The following is a 19,476-nucleotide window of genomic DNA, read 5'->3' as shown; positions in this document are numbered from 1 at the left end:
CATCAAATACCTCAAATCGGCCAAGAATATATATGGGAGCTATATCCAAATCTGAAACGATTTTCACCAAAAGCAATAGCGTTCTTCATTAGACTAAAAAAATAATATTCCCAATTTTCAGCCAAATCGAACAATATATGCGACCTGTACGTTGCGAACGGACGGACGGACGGACATGCATAAATCACATAATACCCTTACCACAGGGTGGTGTAGGGTATAATAAACAGAGTTTTACGCAAATTTTTGCAACCGTTTTTGTGGCGTTTAAACGACCAGTGACTTTATCTGGGTTAAATACGAGTCACATAGCGGTACACGCAGAACTGGCAGGACAAGGTTTCGATGGAATGGAAAAAGAGATGGAAAAACGCGGTATTCCAAAAAGCGAAGCAACAAACAGAGAGAATTGGAGATCTTTCCTTATTATGGCTTATGTGCCAAATGTTATGTAATAGGCCAGCTAAGTAAGTTACTTACTTACCTAGTGGATTTTAAGTTCGAAAACTACAATGAGTGATCCTTTATAGTTGGTGAATAATACATTTATTTCGTACAATGTACGTCAAATAAATCGAGATAATGTACTTAATCGTCGTATAGTCTAAAAGACGTTATATGCTCTGCCAAAGTCTACTATTTTTGAAAATTTTTAAATGTTTTACTTTATAAATTTATGAGAAAATTAAAAAATAGAACAGAACATTAATGTTGACAACTGACACATAATCATAGTATTTAATTAATCAAGTGAATTTTCGAATTAAATTGTCAATTCCATTGCTTATATGTCAAATAAATCCACAAAATATAGGTTTAAACCGGCAAAAAGCTCTAATGCAAACATTCTACTCGTATTAGCCATCTAGTTGAGCGTAGGACTATTGGTCGTCATTATTGCCGCTGCCATGGTTGTCATTGTTGTAGTATAGTTCTCATTTTCGGATGAATTATTAGCTCTCTCTGCTATCTGAGAGGGATCATTGGTATTTTGACTGTTGCCAGCATCCTTTGCCTGTTGAGCAGCCAAGTTGAATTGTATCAATATTATCAAATAACTGGTAATACCACCGGCAACCTGAATAAAGAATAAGAAAGAAAATGGTATGACATCATTTTATTGTATCACAAGAATAGTTATACATTAATATGGAATGAAAATAGGAGATAATTTATAAATGTGAGATATTAATTAAATTTTACTAAGCAATTCCACTTTTTCCACATAAATTTTTTAATGATTATAAATTTCTCTAAGTTATTAACATAACGTCGGTGTCATGCTTAAGTGTTCCATACACCATTTTCCCGTTTTGAGATAATCGCATTTTGCGTCACAACTGCGTGGAGCGGACGAAATAAAATGTTTATATGCTTGACTTGAATTATTGATAATATAATATAGAATTTTTTAAAAATAGAATTTTTATTGATTTTTTCCATATCCACACTTATGACAAAAATGTAAAATATAATTACAACAACTAACAAATTTACAAAAACAACATTGTTGTTATTGAAAATTAATTGTCAAAGAAAATATTGAATAATAGAGTCGTTCCAAAATTTTTTTTAGGTAAAACATAAATACATTTTGAAAATCTTCTAAAATAGAACAAATTAGAAAAAAAAGGTAAATATAAAGCATTCAGAACTGTCGTAGGTCATTTTTATTAAACGTTTATGATGAAAAGCAGTATTTTATGGCAGCAAATTTCGATGTTTCAAATTTCATGAGTAGACCCTATTACATTTTGAAAACTAAATTTACAAAAAAGTAAGAATACATCTAATTGTTGGTCTGTTCCAGAACCTGCAAGAAACTACTATTTGTTACTACGATAACATTTTTTCCTATATGTTATCGAAAAAATAGTAAAAATTAGTAGATTCTTGCAGTACTGGAACAGAGCATATGTCTTCGTATATCACATGGAACAAAGTGACAAACAAATTTTCCCATTACTTGCCACAATAAATTCAAACCTTCTAAATCGAAAAATAAATTTCTGATTTTTAAATTCGTTTTTAAACTTGTAAGTTATTAAAATATTAATTTCATACCAGAAGAAAAGCTAAACTTTCTCTTCGAAGCGTGGATATCTCGGAAACTAGAGCAGATAGAAAAAGCCGTCCAACAATTCAGAAAGAGCATACCGGAAATCGGAATACTAGAAACCACCTGAATCTGAAAAAGTAAAAAATGGCGTATGGAACACATAAGCATGACACCGAAGATAAGGTGTCATGAAAAAAACTATTCGATGTAGCTCAAAAAAGTAGGAGAGATATAACTTAAAAAAGGCAATATTTCGCATGCGCAAACACATTGGTATGTGTCGATGCAAACACATATATGTTTGGATCCAAACATATTATGTTTGGCTCCAAACAAATATATCTTTGCAACATTTTGTAACATATCTCAATTTTATTTGTTTAGGTACCTGCAAATTTTTTATGTTAGAACATATTTTTATGGGTGGAGAGAGGATTTTTGTCAAAGAGCGTAACAACAGGTTAAGCGAGAGTCCTGTAAAATAAAGAGCTGTGTGTATGGTGCAATAGAAGACGCAGAAGCGACGACGGGATGGTGAAAACGTTTGTTTTTGCTTTGGTGGTGTGTATGCATATCGCATATCGCGGCCAAACACATGTGTTCCGTTCTTTGTTGTTGTTGCAATTTATTCATCCACACGCGAAGATGAAAAGAAAAAGATGGTATGATTTTTTATTTTTGCGAGAAAGGCATTTTCTCTTCAGTTTCCTTAAGGCAGTCGTTGAATAAAGACGGTAAAGTCAGTGAATAATTTAGTGTTTGTGTTTTCTTAAAGAAATTGTGCTTTTTAGTAAATTAAATGCCCAATACATTTTATAATTGAATCATAAAGGTGAATGGAAATATTTTTTTTGGACAAGGAAGAAATCGCATTTAATTATGGTAATAACATTAATATATTTTTCATATTCATACATGCATATATTTGAAATATGGATGTACCTATTTATTACATTATATAATCATTTGATTTCAGATGTCAATTTCCTGTTGACGTCAACCTCATTCACTGTCCACCTGTGACTTTATGTCCTTTGTTCACGCAAACGAGGAAGAAATACCTACAGCACCTTAAACGGGAATTATATTCTCGAATCCTTGCTTGTTTATGATGGAATCAATCAAAAGGGTTGGCAACGGAGGAGCCAATGGTATGGCCAACGGTGCACCGTGGGAAAAATGCAGATCCAGCGTGCAGAAAATAAAATTCGACATTTAATTGTATGTTTATCCATAATTATGATAAGAATAGCTTTAGATTGATTGACAAGTTTACTTCATTTATTGATATATTTGGTCAATTTGTATTTTGTATATATATTTTTGGTGCAACTCCCGTAGGATGGAACCTCCGAATTTGGTAATTTTAAAGATTTTGATATAGCCACCATAGGACAGTACCACCCGGTTTTGATAACCCTGCTAGTACGTCGGGGTCATTTGATGACCCAAATCGCTTTTATCATCACCGTGTTCCTTACTTGTGGAATATAACTAAAAGTTTTTAATACTCAGTTCATGAATTTTTGGAATATACTGATTTCGATTAGTTTTATCAACATTGCATGCTTAGAAGTCTTTTTACGGCATGTGTCTACACATAAAATGTTACGGTAATTTTATGACCCCGTATATAATGCAATATATCCACACGAAAAGTTGTTTTTCACGTTCCACATGACAAAGACACAAACAAAAAAGAGAAGATCGGCACTTACAATTACAGTCAGACCTCGATTATCCGTGATGGTCGGGACCGGAGGCATTACGGATAATCGATTTTCCCGGATAATGGAGACAATGCTTTTATGCAGTTTTTGAACATATTTTTAATTAAAAATGACATAACATTGTACAATAATATGAAAATCTGCAATTTCTATTAAATTTGTTACGGCAATCCACCAAATTTTTGAAGGATAAATAAATATCATCATCATTATATTTATCTGAATTGACTTTGTCCCATGGCTTTTGCGATACAATAAATACTCAAACTGTGTAATACGGGAGAATTTCCAGTTTTCGTTTGTTTAACGTTTGTTTGCTTAATCAGATTAATTGGAAAGCGAGTTTTTACTCCCTGGTAATGAAGTTTATAACGAAAAATAGAAGAAATGGAAAAAATTCCAACATTTATTTTCTATCACGGATAATGGAGATTCCCGGATAATCGAGGTTCAATGTATAACTGTTGCATTCAATGATAACGAACCCAAATCCGTTTATACACGGAGGAAAAAAACGCCTCTCTAACATATGTCCCAAACATATTTTGCAGCAAACATATATTTGTTTGCAATCAGTCCCAAACATAACATATGTCCTGCAAGCAAATGTATGTTTGAGTGCAAACAAATTATATGTTTGGGTGCAAACAAATACAAACCCAAAAGCCAAACAAAAAAACACATGCACCAGTGGCCGCTTTCTGAGAGCAAGGGAGCGTAAATTTCAATGTGAAACACATTGAAATGTATGCTCACTTGCTCTCACTCAGTCACTGGCTATCTCAAATATATACGCACATTTATAAATGGTGGTGGTTTATTGAAAGGCATAGAAAAAAATCAAAAGCAACAACAGACACATAGGTACATAAAAAATTCCAAAGAAATACACAACAGACTTTAGTAAGAGATAAAACTGAATGAAATAATTTGAAAAAGTCGCACTTTTAAAAAGAAAAAATTATATAGAAACATCGTTGAACGCTTCTCCTTAGTTGTGAAATAAAACACATTTTCCTCAAAGTTGCAATCATTATTGAGTCATGATCAGCGGGAAATCGACATCTGGAATCAAATGATTATAAAATGTAATAAATAGGTACATCCATATTTCAAATATACATACATATGTATGTATATGAAAAATGTATTGATGTAATTACCAATATTAAATGCGATTTGTTCCTTGTCCAATAAAATATTTCCATTCACTTTTTGATTCAATTATAACATTTCCAAATATAAAATGTATTGGGCATTTAATTTACTAAAAAGCACCATTTCTTTAAGAAAGCACAAAACACTGATTTATTCACTCACTTTACCGTCTTTACTCAACGATCGTATTTAGAAAACTAAAGAAAAATAACAACATAATTATTACCATTTTTTCTTTTCCTCTTGCTACGTTGGTTAACAACAACAAAGCACGAAACACGCGCGTTTTACCGCATACATACACACAGCTCTTTATTATAAAACAGAATTCCGCAGCCGCGAGAGCCCTGTTGTTACTTTCTTTGGCAAAAATCCTCTCTCCACCCATAAAAAATATGTTCTAACATAAAAAATATGTTGGTACCCAAACAAATAAATTTGAGATATGTTACAAATTATATTTGTTTGGACACAAACAAATTATGTTTGGATCCAAACATATATTTGTTTGCAATCAGTCCCAAACAAATATTTGTTTGGATCCAAACATATTTCTAACATTTATTTTTCTGCGTGTATCTGTGCCAAAATTCATAGCTACACAACACTGAGCTTATAGAAAACCTTCTGGCCCAGGCAACACGCAGTGTCGCCAGACATCATTTGACATTTTTCCTGGAAAGTCTGACAGTTTTTAGCCTAAGCGTACTTAGGACAGTTTGACATGCGACCTGTGTTGGGTTGTTTTCAGTTGCTTGATTGAGACACCTCCAAACATGGCTTTTGATGCTTTTACAGCATCTTCCGCCCACGAAAATCGTTGACCTCGCCTTTTTCTTGATGTGCTTCAATCAAATGAAGTCATTGGATCCCCAGTCAGGGCTGTACGGCGCATGACCCATTAATTCCACGTTTTGTCCGGTCAAACAGGCGCTGGTTTGAATCGATGTGTGAGAGCTCACATTGTCATGATGCATCTGAATAGGTTTGAAATTTTTTCTTTGTATATGTTGAGGCCTCTTCAGCTATGTTTGGTTTACGGGTCCATACTATATAGTTTTTGATAGTCCTATACTATGCCAACATTCACAAGAAACATCATAACGATGTTGTCATATTTTCGGAACATATCCCTGATTTAATAAAAAATGTACCATGAAGGTACTCAATTTTTTTGGCTCATCAAATAATATTGAAAAAAGGTACTACCTATTCAAATTTTGAAAATTTTTTTGCTTTAATTTAGTAAAATGGAATATTTCGTAAATCCAACAAAAAGTTTGACCCACTTTATTATGTACGTGAGTTCAAATCTCACCTGGAAAAGTTACCAAGAAATTTTATATAAAATCAAGTTATATTCCAACAAAAAGTTTTTATAACCCTGCTTTAAATGATTTTTTGATTTCGTAAGACCCCTACTGAGCTTCTAAAATTATCTGAGAGCAAATACCAAGTGTTAGCCATAATATTAGGGCCAATAAAGGACAAGGTCATTGGACATATTTGGTATTTTGGCTTAAGTTTCATTATTCAATTAACCTTGCAGTATAAATTTGAGTATTATCATGCTCATAACACCACCACAGTTGACCACATGCATCACAGATGCTCGAAAATCGGCCTGGAAGAATGCCTCTTCTACGGTAAATAACGTAGAAAGCTGTAATTCAGATTTAAGATAAATGGGTATGTTATCCCGCGCTTTTATACTGCTGTAGTATATGATGGGAGTCGATAGAAAACATTTCAATTAGAATGTTTTTGAATTTTGGTATTGATACGTCAAGTAGTTTTGTCTATATGAGGGTTCAAATCTGATAATTTTTTGGAATGTGAATTTTTCTCCATATTTTCCCAAAATTAACATTATTTATTATCTTCAAATAGTTGAATATTAGTAACGGTCATAAAACTGATTTTTTTAAGTTGCTTTGGATATACTAAACTTGGCTTCACATTAGTTTGAAAGTAAATAGTGACCATATGGTATTCACAGTTACCCAGGCCGTCCTTAGTTCATCAATTTTGTGAAGCAAATTTTAAAATTAGTGGAGTGGGGAAAAAGTTGTATAAAAGTGTATATAGATATTATTTGAAGATTGAGCTGTGAAAAGTGAGCACTTCAAATTTATGTATAAAGGTGTCAGCTGCAGAGGCATGCAGGCCAACATGGTATTTATCTTCTTCAGTGACCACCTCATTAAGGGGTTACCCCCTTTTTAACAAAGCGTTTTGCGGTGTCGACTAAAGCTCGAAAACGAATGGACCGATCATTATATATTTTTGTGGGCTTATTAGGTGATTAAAAATCTTGTTTTTAAAAGATGGAATTTTAAAATAACTTAAAAAATTGTGAACAGTCAAAGTCGAAAATTCGATTTTTACAAAAAATGGACCGTTTTTGAACCATTAGTCGGTCTAGAAACTTTTTTAAGGAAAATGCTCTAAAAGAATAAATTTTTATGTATTCAATAAGACCACAAAAATATATGAAGACTAAACACAACATTTCAGTCTTTTCGGATGGATAATCTGGCTAAAACTACAAAATACCGAAAATTGGGCGGTATTGTTCTATGGGGGCTCTATCAAAACGTAGACCTATGCTAATCATTTTTATCAGAAAAGTTTTTCTGTCCACAGAGAACCATCAATGCAAAAATTCAACCAGTTTGGCCGAGAAACTTATGTAAAATCTTCAAAATACCGAAAATCGGGAGGTACCGTTATATGGAGGCTATTCCAAAACGTGGACCGACCTCCCAATTTTTTGCTTTATACACTGTCAGCCATCAATAAGTACTTATATCAAAATCCATCCATCTTCGCCAACTCCTTCTATTTTTGACCACCGTTTATATGAACTCGCGACATAGTGGGACGTACGAAACCATAATGACGATGGACTGGTTTACTTCTATGCCAGAAACCGTCTATTCATAAATACACATGAGAATCCCCCTATGGTTACATGCGAAATCAAATCTACCATATTCTAATTAGCAATTTTATCCTGGCGTCGCTGATGGATATAAAAAATACGCGCTACGGATATTGATAGTGACCACATGCTGCTACTTGCTACTCTACGTTTAAACCTGGCCGAAATCTTCTGCAACTGCAAACCCAAGAAGTCGCGCATAGATGTACGTTAGAACTAACAGAAAGGCTAAAAGGAAACAACACAAACACATGGCATAATGAGCAACAACCTGCTAAGAAGCAGCATCCATCGTCATTGGAAGTGCAAAACAAACTCCAAATCCATGGATTACTAATGAGACCGAAAATTAAACGCCGCAGGAGCCTACCTAATATACTCCTTAGAGCAAAAACAAACGAAGCCAAAACACTAGCCACAGCTAACTACCGTGCTGCTGCAACTACAGAAAATCCCTCAGAGAATGCGACGCTGCCAGGTACGGTACGCTATGCTCGAATCAATTTTACGGAAGGAAGGGTTTTTGCCATTATTGAACAGTCTGCAGAATTAAACTTACCTTTGTACCTTTTATTCGCGGATTTCGAACGTGTATTTGATACCGTTTACAGAGGTGTCATGTGGAACGCCCTTATACATAAAGGCATCCCTCTTAAAATCGCATCCTTAATCAGGGGAGTTTATAGAGATGCCGAAATATTTCTCCGTTTTAACGGCAAAGAAATCTTAGCTTTCTCAACCCGCTGTCCCTTATCCCCCACTCTGTTTCTTATCATTCTAGATTCAGTTTTTGAAGCAAAAAATAGCGAGGCACCCTACGGCATTCGTTGGAATGTAAACGACTTACTTGGCGACATCGATTACGCAGATGACATTAGCTTATCGCATCTTCGACATCAAACCCAAACTTAAATCGCTAAAGCGAAAAGCCTGCAAAGTCTGTCTGCTTCAAAATTTTACTTTCGCAATATTTTGTTTAAACTTAGTTAAAGTTCGAAGACGGTCCATATCGGACCACTCTCTCTCCCCCACAAAAGTTCAAAATTTTCCGTAAAATTCATGCGCACGATAACTCTCGAACGAACTTACCGATTTGGTCCATACATTGCACCAGACATAGATCAAGTTCGAATATGGAATATATGGGTTCACTGCTTCGTGTACTCCCCACACAAAATTTTGGAAAAGTGCAGTTTAAAACATCCTCTCGAGTCGTTTCGATTTTTCTTGTAACGTCTTGTTATCGCCCCTATTACGACGGTAAAAGTTTTGGCATAAGTTGAGTTTAGGGCCCGGTCCCGGATCTTGATGATATATATACCACAGATAGCCCTTGGGTTCCTGAATATAACGATATAAATTTTGTCTTGCACAATTCCATACTTCCCGAGATATGAGCCTCTGAAATTCTGAAAATTCCCTTGTTAAAGTAAGAAAAAAATTTAAAAAATTAAAAAAATGTTGTTCCCCTGCCCTAGATTGGCTCCTGTCCATAGGAGAAAGTCTTAAACCGACGGCCGAAGGCCGGCCAATTGGAAAAAACCATACAATTAAAAAAAACAAATCGGGACCGTGGGGCTTTACATGGGTATGAGAAATGTCCTTGGTGATTGTGGAACTTTGAAGGCCCATAACTCTGGAAGTATGGACTTGTGCAAGACAATATTTATATCGTTAGATTCAGGAACCCAAGGGCTATCTGTGGTATATATATCATCAGGATCCGGGACCGGGCCCTAAACTCGTCTTGTTCCAAAGTTTTTTCAAGGGCAAGTCCATACTTTCTGAGAAAATTGCCCGAAATGTGTAAAAAACCCTAGCGGCCCAGTTTACAGCGATATTATGGTTTTCGTTGGCAAGTACATGTTTCCTGATATAATGGTCCAAAAACTCTAATTTATATGGTGCCCAGGTAAGCGCGATATCTATTTGAAAATCCACTAAATACATAAGTTTTTTTGGGAAAAAACGTTTCAACTCACACGCAACTCTTTTAATTCACCACTAAATGTGAATTGAAATCCAGATAATATTAGGCCCTTCTTAGGTTCCTTCATTGTGATCTTCATTTATTCCCTAATGGAACCTAAGAAGGGCCTAATATTTTCTGGAATTTAATTCACCACTAAATGCTTAAAAAATTAAAAAGATTTTGACGCTCACTGTATATTTTTACTAGTTAAATTATAAGTGAAAATATTTTCCAAACTGTCCCTTACCCCATACAAAGTTTCCATATCCAATGAAAAGAATCCACACGCTGTAAAATCTACCGAATGATTTAGAAGCTTCAATGACAAATGATTGATCTGAAAACAAAATTGAAAAGGGTGATTCAAATCGTAATATAAAAATAGTATCCGCCAATCTTTGTCTAAGGATGACCTACAATTTCATATAGGTTGTTGTCGTCAGCAACCACACCACATTTGTGTAAACAAATTCCCGTATGTTTCGATTCCAATGACGTTCTCCAACTTAGATAGATTATATAGACACATTTTCCAGCGGTGTAAAGTAAAAATGTAGCCGTGATTAGAGCGTTTTTGGCTGAAAGGAACAGGGACGGTATGGGCTGGAAAAAAACAAGAAAAAACAAAAACATTTAAATACATTACTTGTATTATTATTGGCAATGTCTGAATATATGTAGCTCATTCCCAACTACTTACCTGTTCCTGCGTAGCACAATAAAGAAAATAAAGCTGAGCAGTAAATATTAAAAATCCATAGGCCATCAATACCAGAATCGAATAACTCCACAACTCATTTAACTTTTTGCCAATTTCACATATCTCATCATGAAGCTGACAGAAATCGTTAAGTTTCTCCTCAACCCTACTCACATTGCACAATTCACTTTCGTAATGAATGTTAATTGCCGATTTTGAGGATTTCTTTTTATTCGATTGATATTGATTGAAATTATTCATTGAAGTGGCAATGGCATTTACAGGTTTCACACGATTTTTACTAAATTTAGAAATAACGCCACTGCCACCCAATTCAGTGTGCAAATAATTCAATTTTATCACATCATCTTCCTGATCAATATCGGAAAATATTTCATTAATAATGTTTTTGTTTTGCTCCAAATTTTTACTTCCACTCCGGCTCCTGTGTGCCATCATGGCTTTATATCGTTCATGATCTTGAACAATGTCATTCAGAGCTTGATTGATAAGAGCAAAACGTTGCTGCAATGCGTACAGAGTCGTTGCAAACCATATTTTATCCAGCGAATTGTATAACGTTGGCAGACATGAAAATATCCACAACAGAGAACTGGCTTTGGTGTGATCCAGCAACACAATATAGGCCGCAATCATAATTGCAATTTCGCACACAAAAGTTAATGCGATCATGATACGTATTCGCATCTCCAAAACGGAGTTGTTAACCACACAACCCACTCTAAAGAGTCGTTCGTCCACTTTACGAATGCGTTCATAGATCTCTCCCAAATGCTTTTGATTACGTATTGCACTTAGTTGATCCGTAATCATCATTACCAGGCCAATGTAGGTTAAAAATATTCCAATAACAAATGTAAGAGTACCTGGGAATAAAATAGGTAAAAGGAAAATTTCATGTGAACAGATAGAAAAGGATTATCTAAACTATAAAATAAGTAAAAGGAACATTTCACGTGAACAGATAGAAAAGGATTATCTAAACTTTAGATGTTCATGTGAAAATAATTTCATTATTCATTATTTCATCCCCAAGAGTCAAGTGAAAACTTCTCTCATACACAATGAATGATATGGGCCTTTGTAAATTTTGGGCCGAACTTTTGTAAATTTTGACTAAAGAACCCGTAGAAATACGTAAAAGTTCTACCCTTATCCGGGGCGCTATACCAAAACGAGGACCTATGCCGTCAGATTTTTTCAGCTATTCCGGTTGAATAATATGGCTAAAACTTTCAAAGTAACAAAAATCGGGAGTACGGTTCTAAGAAGGTTTAATAAAACGTTCACCTGTACTGAGAATTTTCCGAAGGAAAGTTTTGTAATTCCAAATTTCAGTCACTTCGGTTGAACAATGTGGCTAAAACATGTAAAATACCGAAAATCGGACAGTACCCCTCCATGGAGGCTTTATGAAGACGTGGGCCTTTACCTACAAAGTTCTGCTGGAAAGTTCTAAATACCAAATTTCAGCCATTTCGGTGGGATATTGAGGGCACAACCTCCAAAATAAGAAAATCAGGAGGTACGCTTCTATGGGGGTTATATATAGAAGTGGACTTATACTGATAGTTCTCTTCTGGAAAATTGTGTACCTCTATGGAAAACTAAATAACAAATTTCAACCATTTCGGTGGGACATTTGGCCACTACCTTGAAAATACCGAAAATCGGGAGGTACCGTTCTATGGGGGCTATATTAAGAAGTGGACATATACAAATTTAAAATGGAAGGTTCTATACCCCAACGAGGACTAAATACCAAATGTCAGCTATTTCGGTGGAATATTCACCCCATAACCTTCAAAATATCAAAACAAATTTTAAAGCTCTATCTTAAAAATTGCGAGTCAGACGGACACGGTTAAATCGACTAAGAATTTTATGCTATATATATGTACTTTATAGGGTCTCCGACGAACATTTCGATGTGTTACAAACAGAATGACAAATTTAATTATACCCTCCGTATTAAGGTGGAGGGTATAACAAGTAAAAAGAATCCATTCGGATTTGCCAACGACTCAAAACCTTCAGCCCATGGTTCTCCCTTCTAGGGGCTAAATCCGATGTTTATTCATTCAAGGACTAGTATGTATATTATAGTTCCATGCATTGACATAGTAGGATGATAGGTTTGGGGATGCATATAGCAAGGCCAACGATAAGGATGATTGGCCGCTACACGCAGATAAGAGGTATTGTAAGAGTAATCATATTCTAAGGACAAAATACTATATTTTATTCTTAGAACATATATATAGTCCTTTTAATACCGACTGGAACATAGGGCCGAATTCTTAGAACATGATGACTCTTAAAATATCTCTTCTCTGGGTCTATGGATTATCGGGAAAGACGATGTGGATTGATGATCGGCAATGACGATGTTGATTGATGTTTACGGACAGACGATGTTCGTTAATGACGAGCTGTGTTGTTGATCGGGTTTTAAGCTTTCCAGGAACGACGACGCTGATTGGTTGTACGATTTAACGATGATCGGAAACGTGTTGACTGATGATTATTGGGTTGACGACGATATGATGGAGTTCGGGAACTCGGCTAATGATGATTTTGAACCCAGCTGGTAATAATCGGGAACGACGCTATGATGAAGTTCGGGAACGACGATGTGCAATGTGTTAATAGGACAGCCACAATGGGTAGTCCTTTCAAAAATTTGCCAACGCAATACCTCCCCCAGGATGTGGATATCAAGCCCCGAACAGTAGCAAGCTGATTTTAACGGCGAAAAACTGAAATATTAAAGGCTGATATGAAGTAATTGGTGACCTGATTTAACGCCCAAAGACATCAGGAAATAATTTTTTTGCATTATGTCCGCCCAATCCCCGGAAATAAGGCCGGCCCAAAAAGTGGACATAACACCAAAATTATTTTGTGCGTTATGCCCACCTACAGTGCGGTAGTATTTTATGTTTTTATACCTTCCAATATCAATATCCCACCGAAATGGGTAAAATTTGGTATTTAGTCTTCGTTGGGGTATAAAACTTTCCACCTGAAATTTGTCGATATAGATTTGAAGTCTTAGTCTCAATATTGGTTGTAATTTGGTACTTTGTGTCTCCATTCCTACCAAAGTTGGGTTATATAGGTCCACGTTTTGGTATAGCCCCCATATAAGGCCCCATGTAAAGTACGCGTCATTTTAATATATTTTGAATGTATTAGACCCATTTGACCAAAGAATCGGTTGTAACTTTATATTTTGTGTTTCCAGAAGCTAAGAAATATTTCTATCATAAAATGTTTATATAGGTCCACGTGTTGATATAGCCCCCATAATACGATATCTCCCGATTTTCGATATTTTGAAGGTTTTAGTCTCATTATCACACCGAGATGTCTGAAATTTGGTATTAAGTCTTCTTAAGGCGTATAAAACTTTCCCCCAGAAATTTGTAGGTATAGGTCCACGCCATCATATAGCCCCCATAGAACGGTACCTTCCGAATTTCGGTATTTTGAAGGTTGTGGCCACATTAATCCGCCGAAATGGCTGAAATTTGTGGTGGAGGGTATAAAAAGTTCGGTCCGACCGAATTTAACGCTTTTCTTACTTGTTATGCGTTACATTTTCCAAATTTCTTTAGAATATGAAAATATAAGTGAAAAATGAACAGAATTTGCGTTTGTTGCACCAAATACCTAATAATTTGGCACACTTATTTTTAAATTGAATTTTCCAAATGTTAAAAAATTTCATTAAAATTGTGCATAATTTACACAAACTTATGGGATACCAATCATTATAAATTGTTCGAGGTAACAGCCAGAGTATTAAAGAACGCTAATCAATAAAGGTTTTGTTTATAAGATTCACTGAATTTCCCAAAAAGTCATGGTAGAAAATATAAGGTAAAAGCAATACCCAGCTGACTGAACTGGGCTGTAACGTTAGTGTCAAATTTCGCACGATATTTTATATATTCATTTCTAGATGTGTGTTCGTTTACCCAAAATTTGTACAAATTGTTACTGGATGTTGTTCGTTTACTCTACAGTACAATGCGAAAGACATTTGCCGATTACAAGAAGTTACTGAACTTGTACAAATTGTTGAGTAAGGGCGAAACCTATAGCTCTGCGTGTTGCGTGTGCGTTCAAAAATACAAAAACAAAATACATGTATTTCAAATTGAAAACAACAACAAATACATGTATTTTGTTTTTGTATTTTTCATGGCACAATTACCCAGGTAGTGGCATCTTAAAATTTTGAATATGTTATGTCAAAACTTTCTTTATGTTGTTGGGGAAATTACAACAAAAATAATTTTTTTATAAAGGGACTTGACTTTTCATATTCGTTCAGCTGGTGTGATACCACTACCTGGTAGTTCTGCCATGGTATTTTTGAACGCACACGCAGAGCTATTGGTTTCGCCCTAAACGAACACAAATATAGAAATGTATATTAGGGATATATATTTTTTGAGGAAAAATATATCATACAGAAAAAACTATTTCCCGTAAAGACTTGTTCATATCAATAATATGCAACCTCTTCCAAGTCCGAACAACGTGCAGCACACTGTAACACCGCTTTTAGAAGCGGTATAATATTTGTTAATATGTGTGGTATTTTGTTAAATTTGGAAAAAATTAACGCCCTAATAAACATGTGCTTCTTTGATTTCAAAAACAAAGGTATGAAACAGCTTCATCTTTTTCAATGAATTTTTAGCGACCCCAAACATTTTTGCAAGAAATAAGGCCTGCGTACATAAGCTGCTCTGCCTGATTGCCTTGCTTTCCTGCTTCATTTTTGACATAATAAAAATAAAAGAATAAAGAAGGCCGAGGAAAATTCGAAATGGGTTGCCCTTTTCTTTTTTATTCATTTATCAGAAGTAAGCAAGGTAAGCAGGCAAGGCAGCTTATGTACGCAGGCCTTTATACTTTCTGTGAAAACTTATCCATTTAGTGGAATGATACGGAAATATTCAAATTGAAAATGTAACGAATTTTCATTCATGTTTTCCAAAATATTCAAACAAATGTGAAAAATTATTAGTTTTTTTTAAATTCCAATAATTTATAGACATTTCCTTATTTTGTTTACATGTACCGGTGACAATAACATTACAAACAAAAACAAATTTCTATGCGGTTGTTGTTGAGTTGTATTTTTTGTAGTATTTACTTTACCTTATTAGTTCTACCATGGCCTTAGTGTAATATTGTAATTAAGAGACTAAGGGACATTATTACATGTGTTCTTTTACTATATGATGGATTTGAAAATGCAAAATAAACTAATATGGAAGCATTAAAAATAACATTTTCACATTGAAAGTTAATGACAAGAAGCTCCTCCTTGAAGTTCAATCATCACTTTTAACATTAAGTTAACCGGAACGCAATAAATCTGTGCGGTAAATCGAAACTATAACAAAAGAAGACTTATAATAATGGAATGAGTTTTGGCAGCCATGCAGATTTTTTTCCATGTCAATCTGCATGGCTTCCATGACAAACGCTTGTTAGCGCAGCCTTTGGAAGTAATGAGTTTGGCTTTGAACGCTAACTTGTCGTGATGACACTTTCATATGTTTTCGAGGACGTCTGTTCAATCACAAATTTGTGTATGATTAGTTTTTTAGCCACAACAACGAACTTGTACTTTTTTATCAATTGGACAATAAATGTGACCTGTAGACCGATTTTGTCAAACTTCGCCTTTGGCCCCCATATGAACTACTATGGAAATAAAGATCGGTCAGGGGGCACGGGTAATCCTTAATCGATCATCATAAATTTTTGTAGAAATCGTATTAAGCCACAACAATGAACTGGTAAAGTATTTCATCGACTGGACCACCCAGCAAAATGTTCGATGCCAAAGATGACATTCAATCATGGGTGCAAGTGATCTAGCATGTCATCTTTTTAGCATCTTCATCGATGAATTTTATATGAGCGTGGACCCCAAAAGATGACGTTCTTTTCTGGATCCTAAGCATGTCATTTTAACCAATGCGTTGACATGTCATTTCCACCAATGCTTTGGCATGTCATTTCCACCAATGATTTGACATGTCATTTTCACCAATGCTTTGACACGTCATTTTCACCCATGCTTTGGCATGTCATTTTAACCAATGCTTTGGCATGTCATTTTCACCAACCCCTTGGCATGAAATTTTCATATTGTTTGGAAAATGGAAATGCTGTATTGAAATATGGTTTTCATGAAAAACAAAACTCTTTATTAATTCAAACGAATTCATGAAATAACTACAATTAATTTATCAGTTTAGTTTTTCAAAAGTTTACATCCAAAATTGCAATGTAATCACCACTGCTGCAACGCAAAAGATTACTTCCTCCGTTCTCCGCAACTGATATTCTTTCATCTTACAAAAGGTTTTTTCAATTATCTTCCCATCACCAGTTCAGATTTCGACATGGACTCCAAATGCACTCCTTTAAATATTTTTATTTCGTAAATTATACCCCGTTTATATATAAACGGATTTAACAAACCGACTGGGTTTTAAATGTCAATTCCATTGCTTATATTTCAAACAAATCCTTATAAAGAAGGTTAACCCTGCAAAAAGCTCTAATATAAACAGCATATTACTTTTATTTTATAATTTTGTTATTTTTTAACAACATTTTGGTAATTTATACTCTTTTGTTTAGTGACGGCAATATGTAGGGATCTACAACCCGGCTTGCTTTAGGGATCTCTAAGAACAAAATGTAACGAACGGGGAGGAGAGACTTTTTATGGAAAATACCATTTATGCTTAATTAATTTATTTTTAATTGTTTCTTTCCAAAAGTAGTTTCTTCTTTATTTTCAGATTCTTGTTCCTTTTCGTTTCGGACTTTTTTTTCAAAATCCAAGAAGCGAGATTTGATTGATTTCATTCTATGTCAGATTTAGAACAGACAAGGGAACTTTTAAAATAGCAATGTGTGCAGTCCGATTCTATTTTTAGCTCGATGGTTGGGACTTCATATAATACCAATTGTTTAGAAGTTTTAGTTGTTTGATATGCAGGAAATGTAAGACAACATCACGACGACAGTTCTAACAGCTTTGGTCTCTTCCAGAAACTGCAAGAATCTACTTATTTTTACTACGATAACAATTTTTCCTTTATGTTATCGGAAAAAATAGTAAAAATTAGTAGATTTTTGCAGTACTGGAACATACCAAAATGAAAATAAACAGGTGTGTAAATAAAAACACAAACATCATCTCTATTGGATCGATGGAATGGGTACAAATGCTGATGAAAAGGTCGGATCTTTCACGACTTCCTTTGCATTGGTTCAAATCCTAATGAAAAGATCGGATCTTCCACGACTTCCTTTGAACCAATGCAAAAGATGACATGAAATCACGTCATCGCAAAGAACTCCTTCCGTCAAATTTTGCTGGGCATATATGCCACCTTTAGAGTATTTTCGTGAAAATTCACGCTCAGGTGGCACGGGTAAACGTTAACAGATCGCCATAAAAAATTATATATAACATTTTTGAATGAAATGGAAAAATGTAGGGGGTAGGTGTTTTTTTTTCATTATTTGGGCCGCCCTAAAGCGGTATTTGCATTAGGACATATTGTCGGGTTAACCTTCTTTATGAGGATTTATTTGACGTTTGCGATATGGAATTGACATTTTAAATCCAGTGAATTTATTAAATCCTGCTAAATGCAAACGAACTGTTATATACATACATACGCCAAATAAATCCTCATATAGAAGGTTAACTACACAAAGAGCTCTAATGTGAACATGATTTTAGCACGACCTGGACGGCCATGACCACTTAAATACGATTATTTAATGTTTTAGGCAGCATATTTTTCTCGAAAATGGTAAAATTTTGTCCGGTTTATTCGCACAAGATATTCCTTACGAGTACGCACTTTTGACGTCTGTATGTACGAGTAATTTATCGCCATTTTCGGTCAAATTGAAATGATAGTATTTTTTAATAATTTTACTTTTTTGCAAACTTTACATGTAATTTTGCCTGTACTTGCTAATTATGCCATATTTTCATTATACATACTCTGCGACGCCTTCAGTGTGCTATCCTCTTCCGAAAAGGAAAATATTAAAATGTTATATAACACAATAATCACGAGCATAACGAAAAGAACAAACAATGCACCAATATTGGATTTTTTCAAATCGTGATAACGTTGAAATGATTTCAAATTTTGCGGATAAATTCCCAATATTTTGCAGAGTAAAAATAACTCGGAAAAATGCAAAAGAATTGTTTGAACCGTTTGTTGCTGGGACATGTTTTCTTCGAGAACTATATACGGACTAACTGTAAGTTTCCAATATATAATTGACCTTACGGTTAAACAATATACACAATACATATTGTATAGTTGTGAGTGTATTCAAATGAAAATTGATGCAATGAACAAATTTCACTTGCACTTTATTTAATTAAAAATTGTCAAGTAGTAACTGCCGTACTCTATCCTTCAATGAATGTATGTACAGTATGCAAAGTTCATATTCGTACACCCCTAAAAAATGAATAAAATCGTTATTAATTCCATATTTTATGTGCAAATATAAAATGATTGATAGGAATTACCATAACGAAAACAGATTTAAGAATAACAAAACAAATTTTTAATAGATTCCGTCATTTAGGTATAGGTGGCGCCTTTGTGGTTGGCAAAGTTCGTATTCGTACACCTCTAAGCACTATATATTTGGAGTTTTTAAGGATTTTCAAAGCAAAATACCACAAATTGTTGTTCTTTTCTTCGTTTGGAATGCCTCTGCTATAGAAATATGTAAAAATAACGGTAATTTTATTAAAATTTTTGCATGAATAAAACGTCGGACGAATATTTGTAATACTTAAGAAAA

General features: G+C 34.5%; 1 protein-coding gene and 1 long non-coding RNA gene across 2 annotated transcripts; one reads left to right on the top strand and one right to left on the bottom strand.

The window, feature by feature from the left end:
- Window positions 1–755: 755 nt before the first annotated feature.
- On the bottom strand, window positions 756–18,908 carry Gr66a (Gustatory receptor 66a). Its single transcript, XM_073980909.1, has 5 exons — window positions 18,650–18,908; window positions 10,564–11,450; window positions 10,281–10,466; window positions 10,111–10,200; window positions 756–1,078 (listed from the first exon to the last, which is right to left on the bottom strand). The coding sequence occupies exons 1-5, from the start codon at window positions 18,885–18,887 to the stop codon at window positions 866–868; spliced, it is 1,614 nt and encodes a 537-aa protein (XP_073837010.1). The 5' UTR covers window positions 18,888–18,908; the 3' UTR covers window positions 756–865.
- On the top strand, window positions 1,979–2,741 carry LOC141401905 (uncharacterized). Its single transcript, XR_012412472.1, has 3 exons — window positions 1,979–2,036; window positions 2,095–2,332; window positions 2,444–2,741. It is a non-coding gene; the product is annotated as an uncharacterized lncRNA (long non-coding RNA).
- Window positions 18,909–19,476: the final 568 nt, after the last annotated feature.

This window comes from Musca autumnalis, unplaced genomic scaffold (genome assembly GCF_047663935.1).
Source record: "Musca autumnalis isolate F117 unplaced genomic scaffold, ASM4766393v1 scaffold_4, whole genome shotgun sequence".
NCBI lineage: Eukaryota > Metazoa > Arthropoda > Insecta > Diptera > Muscidae > Musca > Musca autumnalis.
This window is presented reverse-complemented; position numbering and strand designations above follow the sequence as displayed.